This window comes from Alosa sapidissima, chromosome 22, assembly GCF_018492685.1.
Source record: "Alosa sapidissima isolate fAloSap1 chromosome 22, fAloSap1.pri, whole genome shotgun sequence".
In the NCBI taxonomy this organism is placed as follows: domain Eukaryota; kingdom Metazoa; phylum Chordata; class Actinopteri; order Clupeiformes; family Clupeidae; genus Alosa; species Alosa sapidissima.
Genome location: NC_055978.1, coordinates 15,147,533 through 15,172,603, shown reverse-complemented (window position 1 = coordinate 15,172,603; position 25,071 = coordinate 15,147,533). Strand labels below are relative to the sequence as shown.

Sequence of the window (25,071 nt, the reverse complement as noted above, 5' to 3'; positions counted from 1 at the left end):
TTTTGGCGTGTTTGGCCGTAAACGATGTACGCTCGCTGACCGTGGCTCTCTCTTCCACGTCTCGGCCCTAGGAACGACTCGACTAGCACTTCCTCCATCGACCGTTACGAGCACCTGTCAAGCCGTGGCTATGGCGAAGGGCGGAGGCCGTACAGTAGCCGGCTGGAGAGAGACGACAGCACTGATTATAAGAAGGTAAGACGCCAAAAGCAGACGCTACGTGGAATGGCGCCAATGCGTCTGAATTGCCTCTACTTCTCCCTCCCCTCCCTCTCAACTGCAATTGTTTTCTAATGTGCTAAATAATTTGGTAATACACATAATATAATAATGAAGAACAATTATATTCTAATATATTAATATGTAAATATGATAAATATTTTTATCATATATTTTTGTCTGTGTGAATGCATATTGAGAATGCTGAAAGAAAAGTGACCTCCTACTGCTTTTGAGTGTATTCGGAGTGTATACGGTCAGCCTTCACTTTGTCTATCTGCCCGTTCTATCAGCCCATCTATCTGCAAAAATGCTCAGTTGTAGTATTTTAGGTGACCAGTGATGTGTTGGACCCTAGACTCTGAAATATAAAAGCCAGAGACACCGTTCATAACCCTTAAGACTCCCTAATCCTCCCTCCTATTTTTGTTTCCTGTTCCCCCACTCCTCGTCCCCAGCTTACGAGCAGATCCTAGCAGAAAACGAGAAGCTGAAGGCGCAGTTACGCGACACGGATCTGGAGCTGGCCGACCTGAAGCTCCAACTGGAGAAGGCCACACAGGTCAGACGTGACTCCTGCGGCAGCAGCGGAGCAGAGGGGGCCTTTCCTCCGCTACTCCGTCCAGCCAAGTTCAAGCTTAGACGGACGCTGCTCTCAGAGATGATGGCTGAGTTGATGATGTGCTCTGTGCAGTGTTGAGTTCAGTACTGTACTGGAGTGAGTTTCGTTTCCCAAAAAAAAGTATCTTTGGACAATTATGAAAAAAAAAAAAACCTCATTGTCGTTGGACAACAACTACAGTTAAATCATGAGCTCTCTCTCTCTCTCTCTCTCTCTCTCTCTCTCTCTCTCTCTCTCTCTCTCTCTCTCTCTCTCTCTCTCTCTCTACACATGATGGTTGCTCTCAACCACTAACCTGTGTGGAAACGCAGTCCTGTACTGTACTGACCAACACAGGCTAATGTAATGACTTTTGTATGAGAAAAGAGTTTGCAAGTTTGGTGAGCTGTGTACTGTTAATTATCTGGATTTATTCAGTGCTAAACAGGAAACTCTGTCTGGACCCCCCCCCCCCCCCCCCTCCCCCCACACTGTGTTTCACCCAGACATCCAAAAGCCACGAGTCTAACTCCAGACTGGTGATTGTGATTTGTTGTGCCATTTGTGTGTGTGTGTGTTGTAGTAAAGCGCTGCAAATGTCACTCTGGTCACGGTTCTTGTTTGTGTTGCAGAGGCAGGAACGCTTCGCTGATCGCTCGCAGCTGGAGATGGAGAAAAGGGTAAAGATGATTTATTTTTTTATTCTCTTATCGCATCTCTGCAGCACTGTTAGAACGAACATGCCCAGTGCTCCTCTCTCCAACCCCACTAGACATTTTTTTAAAAAGTTCATAACAGTTCCTCAAGTTCATAAAGTTCCTTGAGTCTTCTCACTTTTAAATAAATCTTTATCCATCTCAAATAAACATAGTTCACATGTTAAATGATTCTGTCAGTGCTAAAAGCTTAAGTTTTACTGTGCTGTATAAACAGACAACAATCATCTCCTTTTTTTTATGTGTCAAGTTAAAGCTAAATGATAATCCACTGCCAACTGGTTTATGTCTGAAGGGTTCAAGCAGGCCTCAGTATCAGCTGGGTGGTATGGTTCTTTTTAAGCCGAGTTCCTACAGCTCATTTGGCTATGCTACTCCTGGCTGTTCACATATGCCCATCTAGCTGACGAGGGGGGTGTGGGAGGTTCACTCTACCCACCCCTCTCTCCTGTACAAGCCAATCACAAGCTCCCTTCTGTACACATGTGTGTGTGTGTGTGTGTCTTAGAGCTTGTAGGCAACGTGTGGTTCACCTTTTGTTGAGTGTTGGTCTCTGTTACTTGCGACCTGGTCTGTGTGTGTGTGTGTGTGTTTGTGAACGAGATGGGAGAGAATGCGTCTGGATTTTGATTCTAAAGAAAGAACATGAAAATGTTTTTTTTAGTCTTTTTGCATGTGCTGTATCAACAACCACACCTGTAATGTTTTTTTTTGAGTCACGTTTTTTTTTGCACCACCACCTTCAGCTCCCCAGGAGCGTCACCACACTCTTGCTAATTTAGACCCAATTTTCCCCTTCATCCAGGTCATCCATTTCGAGGCTGTGAAAAAGCAGTCTCCCTCTAATAATAAGTTCCTACCACAGCCTCACCCAGACACCTCCCAGGGCCATATTCATCACATTCACATTCATGCCCTCACGTAACCGGTCTGCCTGTGCAAACATGGGCTATGGCCTCCCGGACCAACACAGCCATGCATCGCCCTCAGTCATGCATGACTGAGAAACTCTTTGGTTCACTTTTCTTGTCCTCCATACGTCATTCCATATACATTCCATACTGTACACTCCTCGAGGGGAGATGTATACCTACCTATAAATACCTACAAATAACTTACCGACTGAATAACTAGGCTACTCCCCATTTCACAGCAACCCCTCAGGTTTTTGTCCTCCATGCCTCACCACCTTGCTTGTTTTTTGAGCTTCCACACCTCTCTCTCGCTCTCTTTCTTTTTTTTCCCTGCTCATCCACCTTTACTTTTCTCTACTCATTACATGTCACAAACTGCATCCATCCATCCAGACATCCATGACCCTAACCTCAACCTAACGGTACACATCAATTGGTCTGTACTGACACCCACCAAATAGGATCTCCATTCATGTATGGGAATGGGCATCGCCTCGGGGTCAGAACCCACATCAGCCCCTCAGGGGGTTTTAGAGAGGCTGTGGATGCAGTCTGTGTGAATACTCTGTGTGTGTGTGTGTGTGTGTGTGTGTGTGTGTGTGCGTGCTGGGCGATGTCTCACTGTGCTCTGTGAATATATGTGTGTGTACGTGTGCGTGACTGGTGTCAAGTAAACACTCTTTGTTGTGTCTCCACCCCTGCAGGAAAGAAGGGCTCTAGAAAGGAAGATTTCTGAGATGGAGGAGGAACTTAAGGTAACGCTCACAATGATGGCTTAACACATCACGACTCATCCATCTCTCTGTGTTTACTGCAGCTATGGTTTAGACATTAATCATGTTTATCTATCTGTGACACATCGTAGGCCTAATTTTAAGGATGTTTGATTAGTAATTGTTGATGATTATTTCAAAGGGCTGGATCTTTTGTTTCATCAGTTTCTCAAATATTGAAAAGGGTTGTTTCGTCTAATGGTGCTCCAGCCTGTATGCTCTGATTCTTGAATGTGTATGATATAGGGGGGGGGATTCTGTTTGTTACTTTTGATTATTTTTATGGTTTGTTACCATTGATTTCTACAAAAAAATGGGTGCTAGATGAACACTGAAGTGATTCATTTTAGTGTCCTCAGTAACATCTGAACCGGAGGAATAATTTGCTGCAAGTTTTTATCGGTTTGATGCAACTCTCCTGTTGAAAATGACCGCGTAAACCTTGTTGTGACTGCAGTGAATCCTGTGTGTGTGTTTGACTGTTTGTGCGCATAAGTATGTGTGAGTGTGTGGGTGTATATCAATTTGGTGTTTTGAGATTGTAGCGTTCAACATCCTGCAGCACAGTCTGCCTGTGTACTTCAGCAAGTCTTATTGTTTTGAAAATGACTGGTTGCATTCACAAGTCCTTCGACACTTATCTGCCTTGACGGTGCTTGTTAGCTTCTGAAAAGGAGTGTCAGATTGAATGTTCTGTCTCAGGAAACACAAAACAAAATCCATTATGTCTTAATCAGCAAGTGCTGCTCATTTCCAGGAGCTGTTGTTCGATAGCTCGCTCTATCTGCAGAGCCTGCTTTGCTGAGCAATTCTGCGATGCCATCTCCGCTCTTTCACGTCACTGCTTTCCATAGATCGCTAGATAGCACTGATGATAGTGTTCGACTTCGAGCCATTTTCACTGTTACACAAGCCTGTCCTCATTTTTTGTAACAATCTCCCTTTCCTGTTTTGTCTTCCTGGTTTTGTTTTCTGTTTTTGTCTCCCTGATAATTTTTCCTATTCCTTTTTTTTTTTTTTTTTTTTTTTTTTTTTTTTTGTTCTTTAACAACTTATTTTTCTCTCTCCATTTTGTCTGAACATTGTTTTGTGTTCTCCACTCTCTCTTGACTGCCTGCATCTCTCTGAATTCTCACTGTCACTCTACACTAAATCTTTTCTGTCACCCCACCTCACTTATCTCTCAACATGCCTCTCTTCCTCTTTTCCTGTTTACTCTCTCATCTTTTTCTTCCTCCATTCTCCCTTAACCTCTCTCCATCCACACCCCACCCCATCTATCCTTTTCTTTTTTCCCTCCTTTTCTCCTCCACCTCCTCCTCTTCTCTCTCTCTCTCTCTCTCTCTCTCTCTCTCTCTCTCTCTCTCTCTCTCTCTCTCTCTCCTGTGTTGTGGTTTTCCTGCAGAACCTCCACCAGGTAAAGCAGGTTCAGGCGTTGAGGCAGCATAACGAGAGGCTGCAGGCGGAGAACCGCGCCCTGGCGCGCGTGGTGGCCAAGCTGTCCGCCGCCACCACCACCTGCAGCTCCTCGCTGCCCGCAGTGGACCTGTAGGCTCTCCGCCACGCGCCCAGACAAAACTACCCACCCACCCTCACCCTACGCCATGCCACCTCCCCTTGGCCCCCCAAACAACAACAACAACAACAACAACAACAACAGCCACCTACCCACCCACTTGTCCATCACTCCCTTCTTTGTCATGCTCCATTAGTGCTCCGCCCCACGCCTCTAGACAGGCAGGTGCACCCCCTCTCCTCCCTCCTCTGCCTCTGAGCCACCCCCTTCCTTTACCCCTGACTACCACCCCCCCTAAAATGTTCCCTTCTACCATGCAAGAGGTTTGGCTGGGTCATTGTGGTCATTACTTTAAAAAAAAAAAAGAGCATAGATAATGCTTGTGTGTGGTCTTGTTGGATTAAATAGATTTAATAGGTTGAGCATCTATGGACCATTTGTGATCAATTGTCACTGACAAAAGCAAGTCCTAAAACGGCAACAACAAAAAAGCTTTTTTTTTTCCAGTAATGAATCACACTGCAAGTGTTTCCCCCCCCCCCCCATTAGTTTTATTACCCCCACCCTTCCCCTTCCTGCCCCTCCCCTCTGGTGTGGTGTTCTGAAGCCCCTCTGACTGGTTGCAGTTGCATTGGTTTGGCTTCTTTTGGCTTCTTTGCATGATGTGGCTTCTTGTGGTTTTTGAACCCACAGACAACGTTTTACGTTCTTTGCCCTCCCCTCACACACACACACACACACACACACACACACACACACACACACACACACACACACACACATATATACACACACACACACACACACACTTTGATTGTACAATCAGGTCTCATAAAGACCCCGTCTCCCAGACCCCTATCTCTCCCCTGTTGTGTAAACTGAAGCCCGGCCTGTGTGTTACTGCCTGCAGCAAAAGTCTGTTGCATGGCTTCAAGACACAAATGCATCATGACTACGTTGTACGACGTGCGACATTCCCTAGGGGCGGCAAAGGAATGTAATTAACACCCATTGATGGCTTGGAAGTGAAATTTGATGGTTTGGAAGTGAAATATGACATCGGCGTGCCAAAATTCCTCAGCAGACCTTGTCATAGAAAGGTCCCATTAAATAGCTATAGGAACCACTGTCGCCAGCCAACCCCTGTCCTCAGTGTACAGGGAAACACATTTTTTATGAACTTTCCTTTTATTGCAAACACAATAAACTCACAATCTGATAAGCAGTCAGGCGATCTGTTTCTCTGGTTAATTGAAGATAATTACAAAGGAATGGCACAGAATATGAGGACTGATTTTCAGACGTTTAGTTTATTACGGAATGTTTCCGAGATTCTGCACAATTGAGTTTTACTGGTCAGATTCACACCATTACATCTAAACGGAAAAGAGGTTTGGAGGCTCTTATCTGATATTTGGTGCCTTCCAGGTAAACACTCATAGAATCTATTCCCAAGAGCGCATTTGCAGTTCCTTGTATTGTATTGGACCGATACAGTCGATAAAATAGTGTAGTAAGTCCTGTGCTTTTTGCTGTGATTTTTTTTTTTTTCCGCAGCATTTAGTGAACGCCCATTCTTCTTTCTGAATGCCATCAGGCCCTGCATTGCAGTTACAGATAGCGACCAAAGTGACATTTGACCCAAGCCCCCCCCCCCCCCTGTTTGTTTTTTTTCAATCTGGTTAGTTTTGTGCTTGTACACTGTTTCTCTTGACAGACAAAAGAAGCCCTGTTTGTTTCGCAGGAGTTTGTCCCATGTCGTGACTTCAGCTCCGTCTCTCTCTCTCTCTCTCTCTCTCTCTCTCTCTCTCTCTCTCTCTGTCTCTCTCTCTCTGTCTCCCTCTCTCTCTCTGGCTCTGTGTATGCATGGCTGTTTGGCAGAGTTTTTGATTTTTCATTCTTTTCCCTCCTGTTTTTGTTTTTGTGTTTTTTTTTTTGGACTGCAGTGTATGCTCTCTCTTTCTGTCTCTCCTGTGTGCTTGCCGCACACCACTTGGCGTGTGGGAGAGAAAAAGAGACCCGTTACAAAGGACAAGCCTAGCGCTGTCAGTCAGCAACACAGGCCGTGCAATTAACCTGCACCAGCACTGGGTTTTAATAGGGTCTTCCTCTTGACCATGGTGTCAAGACAATGTACTAACAGTATGTCTCCCCCACTCCCCCCTCCCTGTTTTGTCTTTCAGATGCTACCAGACTTGAAAGCAGATAACCAGAGACTAAAGGATGAAAATGGAGCCCTGATTCGAGTCATTAGCAAGCTTTCCAAATAGAACAGAACCTTACACACACCCCCCCCCCCCCCCCCCCCCACACCCCCATTCACCTGCTGCCCCCCTTCTCTCGGTGTCTGTGCCACCCCCCCACGTCCCAACCCATGGCAGCAAACTAATGGTATTGCACATTTAGATATTAATTGCAAACAGACATGAGTGACAAGAAAAGCTCCTTCTCTCCTGATCAGTCTTTTCTCTGTTTTTTACACCGTTTTATTTTCTATTTTTTTCCCTCTCTCTCTCTCCTTTGTATCCTCTTTGTACCCCCTTTTTGCTCTCTCCTCCACTGCAACACTCACCCCACCCTCCCTCACACGTTCTCCGTTAGATTGTTCATATAAAATGATTATGTTTCTTTTACACCGCTGACCCTAGACAGGACCACTGAGTTTACAGCAAGCGACAGCGGTGCAAACAGCATTCAGAAGAAGAAGATAAAAAAAAAAAAAAAAGATAAGTTGAAAATCCTAGTGGGCAGGGAACGCCTCGAAAACTATTTAACCAATAAGCCTTAGTTGTATATAAATGAAAGAAGGAAGACAATGAGAAACACTTCGCTTTGATCTCTTGGGATGTCACAGAAGAACAGTTATATTCACCACCTTTTTTTTTTTTTTTTTTTTTTTTTTGTGCCACAGAATTTTTTTCTTTCTTTCTTCCTTTCATTTATCCCCCCCCATGTCCCCTTCTTTCCTCCCCTCCGTACCAATGTCTGTGTTATAAAGGGGAGTTCAGGCATGGTGCTGGTCTCCCTCAAGCCCTGTGTGTCACACCCCCCCCTTGCCCAAAGTGCCACACATGTCCTCACGCCTCCCTAAAGGCCTGGAGGCTCTGACCTTCCAACATTCCCCTTCTGTGCTTCTGGACACACACATACACACATAATCACACACACACTACACACCACACACACACGTCTCTCCCCATGCCTCTGGATGAACCTGTGTGTTGGCATGATCCTCTAGGAGGGCAAACGAATTTCTCGCTTTACTGAAACAGGTGGACCTGGTGGAATTTAAGCTTTCACTGTATGTGCAATATGCATTTCTTTCATATTAAAAAAAATGCTTTAATGACGAGTCCCATCACTATTAAAGGGTTTTCTCCTTTTTCGTCCCCCACCTCCATCGCTTGCTCCCACCTCTCCTCCCTCTCTCTTTCCCTCTCCAATTTTTTTTCTCTCTTTTTAAAGTTTGTAGTGTAGTCGTTGGTTTATATTCTTAAATCCTCACTATGTTTTTAGCAGGTACTGAGTGAAACTGTATATACCTGTATGTATCGTTTGAGACCAACACATGGCATGCGTTTATGGTTCCCGTCTGTTACTTATTAAAAATATACAAATTCCAGAGGACAAAAAAGTGTGTTTTAAACTTTTTCTTTTTCTTCCTTTCTTCTTTTCCTTTCTTTCTTCATCATCTTTTATAGCCTAAAGACATTGAATTACAGTAGAGCTACTCCCTTCTATGAGGGCTACAGCTACAGTGTTCAGTGCATCCTTTTTTTTTTTCAGTTTTTAAAGTGTTCCACAAACATTGCTGAGATGAGAATAATAATAATATAATTGCTTCACTACATTTCACACATTTGTATTTAGTCTCCTTGAAAGAGTGTTCATTTTTTTTCCCCATTTGTTTTTTTTTTGTTTTTTTTTAAACCTGTAGTATAGAGGTTTTTTTTTTTCTTTCTTTTTTTCCCCCCCAACTCGAAGAAACGAAACAGATAAAATCCCTATGTTATCGCTAACCCAGTCCTGTTTCACAGATGTCTACATGCACTGTCAATGCCATGTGAGGAGTCTTGTCCGGTTCGTAGCGAACTTGCCACCTTGTCGAATTCAAGTCCATGCAATGGTAAACATGTTTTTACGCTTTTTTCAGTGGCCTTTTAAGATAAAAAAAAAAAATAATAATACTGTAGTGCTGAACACAGAACGTCGCTGTAGTTGGACTGTCAGCTGTCTCCTCATTGGTTTAGATCTTTTGTTTTTGTTTTCATCCCCTTTTTAAATACCCCATTTATCTTGTAAAATAGGCGTGTGGCTTCATACATGCAAGCTGTGCTGTGACTACCAACCACTGAAGAGTTCAATAAAAATAAACTTGTACATTGTAAACATTCTGTGTCCGTTTTTTTTTTTTTTTTTTTTAAACAGTACTTTACTACTATCATCTTTTGTTAATTAGTTTATATCTTTTATCCCAATATGGGAACCACTTAAACACCTTGTAACCCTACTTGGGTAAGTTGAGGGTTCTAGCTGTCCTGAGGATAAACCAACATGTAACTCCAGCTGTGTGCCACTAGATGGTGCTTTTTTGTCCACTCATTCAACCTCCACTCGCTCAGTTTTGATCAACAGGAAACAGTCTTAACAATTTGATCACATTGAAAGCCATGGAAAAAAATAGGTATGCATGTGTTCACAATTTAATCTGGTTTTCCTTCTTTCTCAGTAATGTTGGCACTGTGATGAGTCCTCAAAATAATGATTCCTTTCAAGTTCATATCAGCCCTAAATGCCCCACCACTCACACAATCAATATACAGACAATGCAATCTTGATGGTAGCAGACAGTTTATTATTATTGTTGTCCTTTCTTTTAACAGACTTTTGTATATCCTTTTGTATAACTTGCCATTTGTATTAAATGCCCCTTGTCTGATTGGGCTTTTCATCAAGCACACCAAGGCCTTTTTTAAAAAGGCGACTGTAATCCATGATTACAAAAAAGAAGTAACAACCAATTGTACACATTATGCATCTTTCCTTTCCTCTATTGTGTTCCATCTTTTTAAAAGGCTCTCTTGGCTTTTTTGTCACCCAGTCTGTTTTGTGTTGAGGACATTCCTCCTGCCCTGTGCTGCTACCTCCACCAGATTGGCCTAATCAGGAGCCTGACCACAACTAATGGGGAAAAGATCAGCTGGACAGGAGCCCAGGCAAAAACAGGAGGAGGAGGGGGGGGTCACTGCTTCAGAGTCATTACAAAAACAAATGGATTTAATTACAGTAATATATTCCCAAAACAACAAACCTGGGGAGAATTATAGAAGTCTGCATTCAATTTTGAGACATACCTATGAGGCTAACAGAAAGATTAACACTGAGTGGGTGTTTACATGCAGAGTTAAGCATGTAACGTGTAAAATATGGGTTTGCGTGAATTAATATCAAAGTTGTGCAGTATGTATTTTAAGATATAACCACTTGTGGGCTTGAGTTTACCCATTGGTTAGCATTGCCACTTAATTTAGAAGTGGTTCTCATCACAAGGATAAAAAGCATTCACACCCACACACTGAGGGGCATACTACATCACAGCCCTGTGAGGTCTCGACCCTCAATCTAGTGCATTAATCCCCCCCTTTTATACTCGCGTAGGAGGAATAAGTTACCATATACTGGCAGATCTTCATATAATATACACCACTGACACTTCAGCAATTCACATGTACATTTATTCATTTAGCAGATGCTTTTATCTGAAGCAACTTACAAATTACGACAATCAAGCCACAGAAACGCACGCACACACGGTCTCCAAGGAAGTTCCAACAGGGGATGTAATAACCTGTCAGCCTGTCTTCATTGTGACTCCATCTGTGCACTCTAAAGTCCAGAGCAGTTGTCAAGCTTACTCTATTTGGCCCCATAAAAACGTTCTAAAAGAACTCATAAAGTCCCAGAAATAATCCTCAAATACCACAAGTGAAATACTCCATTTCCATTTTCACATTTCCATACATTTCACAGTGTAAAAAGACTGTTTTTTTATGAATATTTGTGTTATTTATTGGAGGTTAGTTAAATAATTTCTATGGTTTTGTAACTGAAGCATTCTAGCTAGCCTCATTTATCAACACTTGCATGTGTCGAGCATAAGACTTTGAACAGTGTTGGGTTCCACAGTTCACTTAAAACCCAAACAATCAATGGCAAATGTACAATGAATCATTTTAAATCTGAAATTATGCTCATTGTTTTGGATCATTTCCCATCATCTCAAGGCCCTCCCCTGCAGCTCCCTGAGACCTCTAATGGGTCCTGGACCCCTTATTTCACTGAGTTAGGGGGTCCAATGAAAGTACACACTAAACTACATCGGACAATGCTGAAGCAGAAGTAACAGTGTGTGTGTGTGTGTGTGTGTGTGTGTGTTTGGGGGTGGGGTGGGGGAGCTAGTGAGTTCTTTTACATCTCATACAATAACGTGCCTTTTTTTAACAACCATATAAATACTGAAGGTTTAATGTTGCACGTCACTGAAAATTACATAATTGTTAGTACCCATGTTTCTACCTAATAATAAAAAGCTTAGGGGGAAAACTTGTGGATGTGGAAGATCTGTATGCCCAATTTGGTTTGATACCAGGCCCCTTGAGCCAGAGCTGAGCTAGCCAGCGCTAAACCTTGATTTATTTTCTCATGCAGACAGAGACATTAGAGGTTTCCTACCCAAACTATTTTCTGGCAGGGCCTCGCATCCCCCTCGTCAAATATTTGGGGCGCAAACCTCAGGAGTGAGGCTCATGATTCATCGTCTGTGTGTTGATCCTGCGCTGCAGCTCTGTGATGAGCCGACACACTTCCCGGGGTCTGAAGCCATCCAGGAAAAGACAGGGCATTATCCTCCCTGCCACCTCTGCCAACACCACCACTCTCATCTCATCCTCTTTCTCCTTTTTTTTTGTGCGTCTTCATTCTTTCCACTCATCTGTCTTAAATCTTAATCTTCCTCTCCCTTCAGCAGACCCACTTTGCTGAAGCTGCAGACTTGAGTCTTAAGTAGCGGGACTCAGGCGCAAGTAGCGAGTAGGGGACCAACGGCCACCCTTGCCTTCAGAATCAGACGTGCAAAAGCCCCCACTCATGAAAGACCAACAGCCTCAGTTTGTCTACCGCGTTCCTCTCCAGCTTAGACATGTGGAACTCTCATTAAGCTACGCAAATATTCTTTAGAAGGCACAGCCTCCGAACGGCCGCTCGGAGTCGGTTTCGTTTATATTTGCAGCCAAGACTGGATCAGGTCCAGCTTCAGTGAAACTCTATATCAAGTTTGTATCAATTGAAAACACTGGAACCGGTTTGAAACCGGTCATCCTTGGTGGACAGTGATGGATGGGGATGCAAATGCCATAGTTACGCAATGGCAAATTCCTTGTTCCTTTCCTTTCCCATTGGCAAAGTAAATTAGTCTTCTTTCCATTTTCCGTCATTACATATTTGGATGAAGGGAGTTTTGACATGACTTATCTACCACACTATCCTTCCAGGTATCTAGGGGAACTTGGGAAAGATGTTTTTTTCCTAATGTAACAGATTTGACTTGTACAATTGTCACCTGTTTCTCTCGCTCTCACACACACACACACACACACACACACACACACACACTCACGACCACAACCACAACCACACCTCTTTATGAAATTATTTTGCTGGTACTCAAACATCTTTTCAAGGGTTCCACACAGCACAGATAGTATTCCAGGGGTTAAGCATGGCACCATCCAACTGAAAAACACAGCCGCAAACTGTCCCTGTGCCCTCTGGACAGGGATGGCACAGTGGAGGAGTTGGCTGACCCACTTCATTCCCCTGCTGACCGCTCGGTTCACCAGATGGTACTAAGCAGATGGCACTGTTCTGCCCGTTGGAGGGCCGAGGAAAAGTAACGGACGTGCAGCTGTCATCAACGAGTGTTTCATGCAGGTGGATGTTGCTCTGAGAATACCCATGGTCATCCGTGAGCTTTAAGTCAGCGGTTGACCTGCTCCATTCCTCGCTTTTCATGATAATCCAAACATCCCTCAGTCCGTAAACACGCTCGCCTCAGCCAGTTTGGCCAAGAGAGTCCACCACCAGGTGTTTCTCCACCATCTCATTCAACTCTGTCTGGCATCTGCTTATTCTTTTACAACTTTGAGTCAGCAACAGAAAAAAATTTTTTTTTTAAAAAAAGACTTCACTCTCTGATTGAACTGTTCAAATGCAGGCCTCCATGTTTAGCTTTTTTCAAAGCACAAACAACAAACAATCAGACAACATACAAACAAAACAAAAGGGGGGGGGGGTCAGATAGTACAGAAAATGGTCTTGGCAGTAAATAAAATAAAAATAAACTTACTAGTAGATCAGTAGATAACATAAAAATAAACTTATTAGTAGATCATGTGATCATACAGTTGCATCATGTAGCAATGCATATGGCCATAAAGCAGTGATGGCTCTATCTCCATCTATCAGCTCTCCATTTCTGGTTTTGGGTTCACCCTTAAGGTTTTGGGTTTCTCACATATTGTGCTTCAGATAATTTCTGAAACTAACCGTAAGGAGCTAAGTCCTATATGCCGGCCATTACAAATGAAAGAGGCAAATAAGCCCCCTTATCACATCCAAACACACTCCAGCACCACCAACAGACAGAGGACATTTGCCTTTGTATGTCCATTCCCAGTCTCCACCCTCCACAATGGACCTGAAGTCTAGAACTAATCGTGCGTTCCATTTGTGCATGCTGACGGCTTGTGACAACCCGTAACTTGTGAAATGACGTAACTTCCTTGTCGTAAGAACTCACCGTGAACTGGGGGTACTTTGATTTGTACGAGATCACTTCTTGTCAGATGACTTTAGGGGGGCGTGCCGTCGCCTCATTTTGCATGACTTCTTGTTTTTCGGTCATCTTACTACTCGTAAGAAGAGCCCTTTGGACAACTGGACAACTCGCACCATGAGTCCTGAGGCATGAAAAGAGACAAGACCGGCTACAAGTGGATAGACATAATTATGTCAAAGAAATGAGCAAAGCTATTTTTGCTTATGGCTAAAATCTTCTTAAAAGGAAAGATCCAAAGTGATTCCTCAAAATGGACCTCTCTGAGAATTTATCAAAAATCTATATCTCATTCACTTTGAAAGGAAATTGCCCAGCAAAAAAGAACTCAAGACAAGTTACTGGTTTTTGGACTTGGAACTTTTTTTCATAACTAGGCACCAAGGTTTACAAGGAAGTAGACATGCATTTTTTGTTTAATAATTAAGTGTGCCCAGCTGTTAATTAAAAGAACCTTGAGCCCTTTTGTGAGGAAAAGAGTTCACAGCAACTCCAACATTCAAAGCAGAAGATACATCCTCCTTCACCTCCAGTGTTGTGTGAGTTAAAGGTGATTAATATAGTTAGAAGCAAGGCAAGTGGAGTTGACACTGGTCCACATTAGAGGCTATCAGCCTGCCTTCTGCTCTAAAGCAGACTAAAAAATGTTAAATATGTGGCGCTGTGACCTCACTTCTCAGATCAGGATCTATTTTTAGGCTTCCCGCTTGAACCCCCCACCCCACACACACACACACACACACACACACACACACACACACACACCCTCCCCAGGTACTTTTCCTTCTTTGACAATGTGTGTATTTCTGGGAAAAAACCCCATGTACAATCTTTGAAGCTCTCATGGCCTTGACTTTTGTACATAAACAAGCTAAGTTTGACCTGAATTTGGTTTGAATTGTGCTTTTGCCATATTTTTAATAGAATTGAAAAAAAAAAAAACAGATTTCTTTAGTTTTTTAATGTGCTGATTAGCATCTTAATATATTTTACTACCAATTTACTAACAATTGTAGATCAAATGTATTAGCTTTGTCAAACAATTACACACACACAAATACAAACACAAACACACACACAAATACAAACACAAACACACAAACAAAAAGACAAACACTCACCCTAATCAATAACTTGACACACTGTTGTGATTGTTAAATTATGATCAATGAACAGCATGAAATGAGATTTCGAACTGCTGGGAAATACGAATTTAAAAGCAATTTGGGATATCTCTAACAGCTTGTCATAATATATTCAGCTCCATTCAGTTCAAAGTGCACAGTTGTAAATAGCCTACACAGGACATGCTTTACATAAAAAGCCATCAAGGAAACTCCCGAGTGTGTACTGGGACAGAAACCCTGTCCTAGACTGTAATGCTTAGGCCTACACCAGCTGGAGAGCAAATAATGATGCAGAGCTACCAAAAACTTGGCCTATATTTTGTTTTAATGGCACACCAGCCAACTGGGATTCGTCCCCTGTATGCCCAGTATCCAGTACATTACTGATTGCATGCATAACGTTACCCTTTACACACAGCCCATGAATGGACAGATTAGCAGTTTGATAGGCCTACTTCTGTTGATAAGTAGACTAATTTGAAACAATCAAATTCTGTGTGATATCATAGATGTGTGTACCTATACTGCTGCCAGTGAAACTATGATAATGCAATGACAATATGAATGCCTATGTGTAATATCCGTTTCCAAAACTGCCTTTATGAGATCCTCTTGGAGCAGACTACCAGTGGTAAAAACAAATATATTCCACTTCTATTGACATCAGGGATAGACCTGGGTAAGTTAAATGAGAGTAAGTGTAAACCTCCTAAAACAAGAGCCATATGGCATTGCTTTGTTAGGAGAATGCAGCCACAGCTCTTACATTAGGAGCGTTACCCCTTACTCTGTACCATAAGGTGATGATTTTGTTCAACAATTATATTTGTGTATAAAAACAAAAAAACAAATGGCTGTTCAAAAGATGTTCTAGAGTTGGATGACTCATCCTTTGACATTGTTGTGCTTCATGGGATCTGCGTGGGAGATCATGACGTGTAGCAGCACATAATCAACAATGAACTGTAGCCTATGCAATGGAACCTCAGCTTTCCATTCGTGATTGACAGCGACTCTCTCACTGTTACTAATCAACCAGGCATGGCAGCACAGACACACACGCACACATTCAGACATACACACACATAATGTGTGCGACTCTCCTTTCTTCAAACTAAATGCATTCTGTCTGTGCTATTATTAACGGGGGTAGAGATAAGGGTTTTTAAAGCGAAAGAGCTCTTATAACAATTGTGGATTGTTGTACCTGAAATAACTCAAACATAGCCTATTTCGTTCTCGTTCGTCAGAGCTCGTAATAGTTCGGCTTACCCTCGTGAGACTTCGGAAACGCTCGGCCCGGCCTCACAATTCACGAAAGAGGGGCAGAGCACTGTTCTGAAGCTCGCGTGTGACTAATCTAGTTGGCCAGTGAGTTCTCTGTACTCCTCCGACAGATCCTAAGAAACCGACTGCGCTGCTGAAAGCACAGGTGAGTTCAGTTCTCATATTTCGCTTAAAACTGTTGGAATGGAGGCTAGCGTGTATTTAATTAAAGTAGCTGACATTTGTTTTGTGTTGTGAGGCAAATCGATGAAGTTGGAGAAGTAAACTTCCCAATCATGTCAGCAAAAGGTAGCCTGTGTTGTATACGATTTTAGCGCAACAGGTCAAACTGCCATGGTGTTCCACAAACTTTGTGACACTCACCTCGTCTTTAAAAGCACAACATTGCGAACAGAATGCATTTCTAAGAGACATTTGTATATATATATATATTCACTAAATTAACTTGACCTAGGTCAGATTTCATTCAAATGTCTAGATGTCACGTTAAACTTGTAACGTGCATGTTCGTTTGTAGATCAACTCGCACAAGCCAACTGTGGAGGAATGCCGTGTAACTACCGGGAATAACGTTAGCGTTCAAACGGAAGCTACAATTATTCACCAAGTGGCGTGGTTTACAAGTTTAAGTGAACTCACCCGTGAAAACAATACGGCCCAACGACAGAAGGAAACATGGCAACTGGTGGGTTTAGATCAAACGCAGCAACGGACTTTCTAGAGGAGTGGAAGGCAAAACGTGAGAAGATGAGAGCAAAAATGCTTGGGGACATAGCCGCAGCCACAGGCGTGTGCACTGGCAGCGGAACAGGCTCAGCTTCTCTTGGGACCAACAGTAATAAAAGTGAGACGCGCAGCGCAGCACCAACCACCGAGTTAAACAACAACGGCAATCCAGATCGTGGCAGCTCCACGTCTAGCAATTGTGTATCAGCATACCCTATGGCTCGGTCGGCCTCATCCTCCGCGCTCAGGAGGCCAGACGATGACCCACAAATGACACCCGCCAGGTGTGCCGAAACAGGAAACCCGAAGAAAGCACCGCAGCCGGAGAAAGTGCCTGGCAGCCCGCAAGCAGAAGCCAACCCGATTGCTTGCAATGATAGTGATAAGGAAAGTCCGTCACCAGGCAAAAGCAAAGAGAAGAAGAGCTCCGGGCCCAGCGCCAGGAAAGGCAAGGGACAGATTGAAAAAAGAAAGTTGAGAGAAAAGCGAAGATCTACAGGTGTTGTCAGTATACCGTCTAATGAGGTGAGTACAATCCGCAAGCTATAGTAATGACTCCCTTGTTTTCATACCGTAAATTAATGTCTACGTCGGGTATTGTATAACATGTCTTGGCGTAGTGTTTGAAGACAAGACCATTGTGAGATGGATTAGGCCTAACATTACCGAGAGCCAACACCTTAGCGCACAGCTATTACACAACAGCAGCTGCAGCAACTCACAAGGACTATGAGGGAACGTCAGTGCTATTGTTATCTCTCTGCCAGTGTTTAAAATGTAAAATCCAATAATCAATCAAATCCTTCTGTCTTGATTAATGACATTTGGATAAAGAACATTTGCAGAGCGCAACAGGTCAGTTGCCCTCCTAACCAACCAAATAACAATGATGAAAATAAAAGCCGGGAGAAGCAAGCTCGCATCCCACAAAAAGCGGTGTGAAATCGTTCAAAAATGTCCGAGCAAACACTCCAATCCCAGGCAAGTGTTTATAAAGATCTTCTGTCTGGCAAAGAAATGAAAACAAGTCTTCATCACTTATGCGGGAAATGCAGGCGGCGTGCAGTGGTGTTATTGCACTTAAATCATGTCACAGCGTGGCCTGCCAGCGCATACTAAAGTATTGCCGCTGTCACTGTTATAAAACACACACTTCCCAAATTTGGCCCAATTGGATGCTGGAAGGAATGCTATATTCTGGGGGTTTATGGTATGGGTGAATGGCTCCTGGGGTCTTCTTTCTGCTTACCAGTGAATGTTGCCCTCTAGGTAGTTGGTCTTGGAGACTGACCAGTGTATGAGTTGGCTCAGAGCATCCTGTCATTATGCTCTCCTTTTTGCCAGAGTTAAATAGTTTGGGAACTGGTCGGGGGCCAAGCGTTAATGTTCAGTTTTTTAAAGTGTGTGAGGGACCTTGCCAAATATTCACATCCATGCTCCATGGTTTTGCTGGGCTCGTAGTAACAGCAGAAAAATGTAAATTGGCAAATTGCTGGGGCAACATATTCATTGCTTTTGTCAATTTTTTTCTCGTTGCCCGCTGGCAAAACAAGAGACATGACAGCATGGATGAGGTATGTTATTTGAAAATGCACAAAAAATATGCTGAGCTACTGGGAAGATGATATCTGAATTACAGTATATAGGTGAGATGGTGGCTATAGGCAGAGGAGGATGTGTGATGCCTGTGGTCCATGGTGACCTTTGTCCCCTCAATGACTGAATGCTGCACAGTGGAAGGGGTGTTGTTTGGTTGTGTGTGTGGGGGGCTCCTTCCAGGCCTTGAGCAAGAGATGGTGTGAAGATAACTGGAATGGTGCAGGACTCTTATATTTGTCTTGTGTGTGTGTTTGTGTCCGGATGTGCTCACAATGTTTTGTATGAAGGAGGTGTCCCTTTGAAGGTGTTGAGGCTCTAATTTATGACTCATTGTTCGACTATGTTGGCTTTCTGAATGCTTAGCGTATGAATTATGGTGCCTTGGTTGTGGATATGTTCTCAAAGAAAATGATTTAGTTTCTAATTTGTCATTCATTGATTGTGCCCGATAGCAGCTATTGACTAAGCTACAGTTACTTTTATTTATCACATTATTATTAAACCCCGAAAGGCCCTTTTCCTCTCAACTGCTGGTCGCTGATAAACACTCCTAGAAGCCACAAGGAATGTTCAAAGTTGTAGGCCCCAACTCGTTGCTTTAGTTTTGGTCTAATGGTGTTTGTTTTGAATTCCTCTGATATGGTAGGGAAAACTGCCCCCCGAAAGACCCCAATAACGTCTTTCATTACATTAGGCACCAGCGTGTGTAATGATGGGAGTTTATTTTATTTTGTAGCTGTTGGACCAACCCAGCGCTAATAAACGGCCAGGCCATTGTTTGACAGTTGGCTTTGCCTCAACATGTCCGTGACCCATTTTGTAGATAATGTAGGATGTCTAGCGTGTTTGGCATCTGTCCACTCTTGAGTTCCTAGGCCAGAACAAACAGACCAAGGTGACAAGCCGAGGAGATGGGGCTTTGGAGTTTTAGTGCTGAGGTTTATGTACCGTCGAGGGCATAATGTGTCCCCCTCTCAAGGGAACCTCCATGCGGCTGTTTTAAGGAATTGGAGAAAGCGTGAGACAAATCATATCTGGATGCAGTTATTTTCTACAGGGGTTTGTTTTGAGTATCCTTTTGACGACTGATTTGTTTTTTTGTTCCTTGTTCCCTTTTTAGTGGTGAAATGGTATTTCTTTACCACATGTTATGATTGTGCAGACTTGGATGTATCGTTTATCAGAACGGCTTATTGGGTAGAAATGTTGGCATCACTCTCAAACCGAGTGTTTTCTTTATAGTTTTTTTTTTGTTTCTGCAGCTAGGGTATTTTGTTTATAAGAGTCTCTCAATGGAGTGCAAAGCAGCATGGAAAAGATGGGGGGGGAAAAAGAGACCTGCTTGAAGTTTGAAGAGCTGAATGAGTATAGTACCAAGACCCCTTCAGTGGCGGACGGATACCACATGGGAAACGGGCCGTGATATTTCAGCAGCCTTTTAAAAAACCATAAATGCCATCATCATCGCTGTGTTACTGTAAACACTACGAGGAGGAGCCGTCCAAAGCGCAGCTGTGTGACTGTGGGAAATAAGCCCCCTAAAGAGACAAGAGAGAGCCTTAGCCCAGCAAGAGACAAGAGAGAGCCTTAGTTCAGCATCTCCTCGCTCTCCATGTGGAGGACTGCTCCACACGGCAGGACCCCCTGAGACCTCACTCAGCTTATGACGTAACGTGTCGTAGACGTAGAACGTAGACATGATCTAACAAGGTTAGATCTTTTTTGTACAGTTTTTCAATCAAGTGTGATTGGAAGTGTGAAGGAATCTTACTCAGGCTAGTTTAACATCCCATCCCCCAAGACAACATCTATTGCACTGACAGTTAAAATTGGCTGTTTGAAATTCCAGTCGGTCGGGTTTTTTTTGTAGCAGACTGTAAAGGCATTCCCATGAAGCTTTGTCAGTAAGTGAAACATTTGTTTTGAAACTATTAACCAAATAAAGTCACATCATCACTGCAAATTCCTTAGAGGTTTAGTCATTAGATGTTATTTGTGCACATTGTTTTTTTTTTTGTTGTTCTGAGAACACAACAGGAATTTATGAAGCTCTGCGTTACACTGTTCCAAGTTGTTGCCCAAACAACTAAGCAATGCCTGAGGAATGTCTTTTACTTTGTAAAAGAAAAAAATTCAACTGCAGCTCATTGTTCATTCCTTAATGAAGGTTGAGTGGACCTCTGATGGATGAAAAAAAGGGTGTCTTACAGGAACAGAAATTCCCAGTGTTTTGTCTGAGAGTTTGGGGAATGCCAGAAGTAAGGGGTGGGTAAGGGGGGCAGATTTTAGAGACTTGCAGCCTGACAAGGTGTTCCATGTAGGCCTCTCGCCCTCTTTCCATTAAAAAATCTTTTAGCACACCGTAAAACACAGCCCTCAGTTCAGTGGGCCTACCCTCGGGATTTTTGGGTACTTTCTGTGGAGTGTATAAAAGTCCAGTCTTTGTAAAAAAAACCCCTTTCCTCATTGGTGAGGTGTGCGTTAAGTTTCATTACTGTACAAAGCTTTGAAGGAAACAGAAAGGCAACTGAGACGAGACTAGCAAGGGATTTAGGGCTGAATCATTAGCACTAATGTTCTGGTTGCTGGGTGAAGTGTACTTACCAAACCATGAAGGGGAAACCATTACTGATGGCTGGCTAATAAGCTGCTAAGCTTCCAGATCTTATTTTAAGAATGCTGAGTTTATCTGGGGCCTTCAGTGTTGGATTGATGAACACCTGACAGTAAAAGTGTTGCACGGTTATATAACTTCTCTCTCTCACGCTGTGTAAAACACCCCTGGATGTAAGACTGTTAGTCACTCCTTGGGGGAGACGAAGGAGGGAGGGAAAGGGGGGGGGGGGGGTTGGGTTCTGTGTAGAAGAATGGAATGTTCTCTAATAAAGCTCTCAGAGAATGCAGTCGCTTCACTCTGCTCCACAACGTGAAAACTCCCTGACAGGCGTGTGTTACTGAACAGTGGAGTCTCTCTCTCCTTCTCTCTCTCCCTCTCCCCCCCTCTCTTTCTTTCTCTCTTTCTCTCTCTCCTTCTCTCTCTCCCCCCCTCTCTCTTTCTTTCTCTCTTTCTCACTCTCTTTCTCTATCTCCCTCTCCAACTCAATAGGCTTTGTTGACATGACAATTTAAAGGATAATAGTGTTACCAGAACATAGATAAATACAGAACATCAATAAATTGAAAATCCATAATCACAAGATAGAAAATGTGCGAAAAATACATGTACATACTACTCACACACACACACACACACACACACAGATTAACACACACAACAGTCGCCCACTAGAGATAGCTGTACTGTCCCAGTGTGTTTGTGTTTGGGACAGACCTTTCTGTTTTATTCTGTGAGAAATAACACGCTACCTTGTCAGTACCAGAGTCGTCACTCATTAACCGCAAGGACCAAGTGCAAGAGCCAGAAGGGTTGACCCACTGAACCCTCCAGATTACCCGTTATGTGGTGAAGCGTTGGAGTTTGAGCTGTGTTTTGGAGTCACGTCAATGCAGGGGATGAAAGGAGGATGAACTGAACAAAGGCACATTTGTTCAGGTGGAAAAAGACAAAGTGACCGCCTGTGTATGAATTCATGCGCGTCCCTGACTATCTCTGGCAGCTGATAAGACTTCAGTATTCAGAATCCTGCTGTTAGCATCAGCAAGTTAGCATTAGTTGTGTTCTTACTCCACTATTGCAGAGCAGTTCAATGTTACTTGTTAGAATGAATTAAGACAGAAGCAGGTGAGTAGGTGAACCCGTGACAAAATGAATGAAACAGGAAGGATTTTGGCCGTGTGTGTGTGTGTGTGTGTGTGTGTTGCCCGGGAGTGTAAATGTAGCATTCTTGCTGGTTTGGCTGCATTGGGGGATTTCTGAGTCAGCGTTAATCAGGCCACTCTGCATGATTAGGCATTCGGGCCTGTCTGTTTATATTCATTGCAGTAGAATAATGCAGGCCTAGCCTTCTCTTTCTCTCTCTCTCTCTCTTTCTTTCTTTCTCTCTCTCTCTCTCTCTCTCTCTCTCTCTCTCTCTCTCTCTCTCTCTCTCTCTTTCTTTCTTTCTTTCTTTCTTTCTTTCTCTCTCTCTCTCTCTCTCTCTCTCTCTCTCTCTCCATCATGCATTTCTTTTTATTCCTCATACCTATCTGCTTCTTTCTGTCTGTATTCATTTTGTTCTGTGTTTTTATTTTTGCAGGTTGTTTTTAGTTCATTTGTGTGGATCCTCTGTTTTCTCTCCTTTTTGACTTGCTGATTGACTTGTTTTGTCGTCTTGTCTATATCTTCTCTGTCTGTCCTTCTGTTTCCATCCTTCCATTCCTTCCTTTTTTTTTCTATCCGTCTGGCTTTCCTCGGCATTGAAGCATAGAGAAGCAGAGCGGGTCAAGTGTAAAAAGGCGGCCGACACAGAGCTCAGAATTCTCATTCGCATGGTTGACCTAGGCGAAAACCCCAAACAGCCTCTTTTCAGCAGCCCAAAGCATGCGAGCCATGCCATACGGGTCACTTCCTCCTTAACCTCACATCGTCATGGATACCTCTCAGACTTTGCTCCCCGGACGATAAGCAGCAGTGAAAGTGGCGACGGGTACACACAGACGAGAACAAGCAGTGCCATAAAACCCAAGACTGGCACTCCATGGGTCTTTCCTTGACGGCGATCAAGAGAGTCCTGTGCTCCATGGTTACGGGTATCAGCTCCAAGGAATTTGATTGTGCACAGGTTAACCCCCCCCCCCCCCCCCCACCTTACGGTATGCCTCTCATGGGTGTTTGACATTCCGGTGCATGCCTTAGGATTTAAGCCTGGCTTTAAGTCATTAAAGACACGTTTGTTTTGCCTGCGCATAGCCCGAAGAAACGAATATGATTCGTTTTGGGGGTGGGATGGGGTGGGGGCTGGCGCCTTGAGCGCCCGATGTATATCAGAATTTCAGGGTCCAAGTTGCATTACTGTGCTGATCAGAGTCAGATTGTGCTGACCAGAGTGTGTGTTGATCTGCAGCCATTGTAGCCACACACATCAAAAGGGACACGAGAGGCAAGTGAAGCGGCAACTGTGTGTGTGTGTGTGTTTGGGGGGTTAAGGGGGAATGTGACCACTAAGCACAAAAAGAATGGAAAAATAATTTTGGCCCAAATAACCCACAGTCACGAAGCCCCTGATGTGTAGGCTGTGCTGCTGAAGCTCTAGCTCTCTGGGCCAGTTCTAAAGGAATGCCCACACACTATGGGATGCTCTTTGAAACGGTAACCTGAACTGTGTGTGTGTGTGCACATGTGTGTGTGTATGTTTTGAAATAATTGTTTGCTCCTTCAGGGGTGTGTTGCCACCTTTTGGTGTGTTACTGGCCACAACGTTTCTTGACCCAGACCTGTGAGCCGAGCTTGAATAATGACCCGTGAGGGTGTCTGCAGGGGAAAAGGCCCGAATCGACCCCCCCCCCCCCCCCCCTACACACAGACACAGACACAAACACCCTTTCTCTGTTCCCTTTCACCTTCTCTCTCCCCCTCCCACCTCCTTTAGCTCTGCTTGTCTCCATCAGCTCCTGGGCTTCTCTCCAGGCTCCAGGCTGTTTTTGCTCCTCTGTTTTTCAGACCCCAAGATTCCTTTGTGTGGCCCCCGTGTCTGGCTGCCACACTGGAGATCGGGAAGAGCTCGGAGTGAACGAGGGGTGTGTGTGTGTGTGTGTGTGGGGGGGGGGGTCTACACACACACACACACACACACACACACACACACACACACACACAGGCTTAGAGGTGGACAGAAGGCACGAGGCTCACAGGGCCCCAAAAGATAACAGAGACATGGAGCAGAGGGGCCAGATTAGAGCTCTTAGTCCTGGATGGAGCTGCTGCTTTCTCTGCAGGCATCAATCTTTCCAAAGTGCTGCCATGCTCATAGCAACAACAACAAAAAAAGAACCCCAATGTGCCCAACTCCCGTCTTGGGACCTGAATCACATTTGTGTTTATTGCAACCACACTTTGTGCAAGGACAGAGGGAGGTAAAGACTTTCAGGTAACTTTCAGGTGTGTCTGCCAGCTGGTATGCCTTGACAGGACTGTAGCGCTGGCCTAGACCATGGGTTTGATTTCCTCTTGGTCAATACTTTCACTAACTTTATGTTTTGCTCAGGACCTCCTAGGTGGCAAAGGTATCATGCACAATCAGCTGTGTTTATGGCCGATGATGTCATTGGGGAAGTTCACATTAAGGTGTCACCCCTGCTGATTGTGTGCACTGGAACCTTTGCAGACGCAGGAAACGTTGCCAACAAAGCACGCAACACTTGTCAAAAAGCAAATAGGGCACCGTGGCAACGCCAGGGCAAACACAGCAAGCTTCACCGCCCCATGCCACTGAGGAATCCTGACAATGTGGACACACCCTGGACTCAGCACGGCAAAGCAGTCGTGCTGTCACAGGCAGTAGCCCACGCTGTCGCGAAAGGTGTTATTAATATCCAAAATCCCCCTTTCAGACATGAAAATGAGTGTTAAAGTGTTAAATCATGGAGATTGTGTGTATCAGTTAGCTTAGTAGCAAACCCATTGATTAACAACATTAATGGTTAGACTATCAGCGACCTCAAAAGCTGCTAAACTGAAGGCTACAGTTGAAGTTATGTCCCATATAATTATCAGGCAATGTTGATGGAGACACAAATGGTATGGTAACCTTTCTAAATCTAT

At 43.8% G+C, this 25,071-nt stretch overlaps 2 protein-coding genes across 3 annotated transcripts in view; both read left to right on the top strand.

Annotated features, from left to right (window-relative positions):
* ppp1r12a (protein phosphatase 1, regulatory subunit 12A) overlaps positions 1 to 9,128 on the top strand; it is a 67,766-nt gene extending 58,638 nt beyond the window's left edge. Inside the window, 5 exon segments of the mRNA XM_042078850.1 lie at positions 68 to 202; positions 678 to 781; positions 1,453 to 1,500; positions 3,155 to 3,205; positions 6,923 to 9,128. Of these exon segments, the coding sequence (XP_041934784.1) occupies positions 68 to 202; positions 678 to 781; positions 1,453 to 1,500; positions 3,155 to 3,205; positions 6,923 to 7,009 (425 nt within the window). The 3' untranslated portion in view covers positions 7,010 to 9,128.
* Positions 9,129 to 16,038: 6,910 nt separating this feature from the next.
* The window catches only part of pawr (PRKC, apoptosis, WT1, regulator), a 60,565-nt gene continuing 51,532 nt past the window's right edge, over positions 16,039 to 25,071 (top strand). For both annotated transcript variants that reach the window (XM_042078848.1, XM_042078847.1), the window contains exons 1-2: positions 16,039 to 16,191; positions 16,564 to 17,297. In XM_042078848.1, the coding sequence (XP_041934782.1) occupies positions 16,722 to 17,297 (576 nt within the window). In that variant the 5' untranslated portion in view covers positions 16,039 to 16,191; positions 16,564 to 16,721. The remainder of the gene's footprint in view (positions 16,192 to 16,563; positions 17,298 to 25,071) is intronic.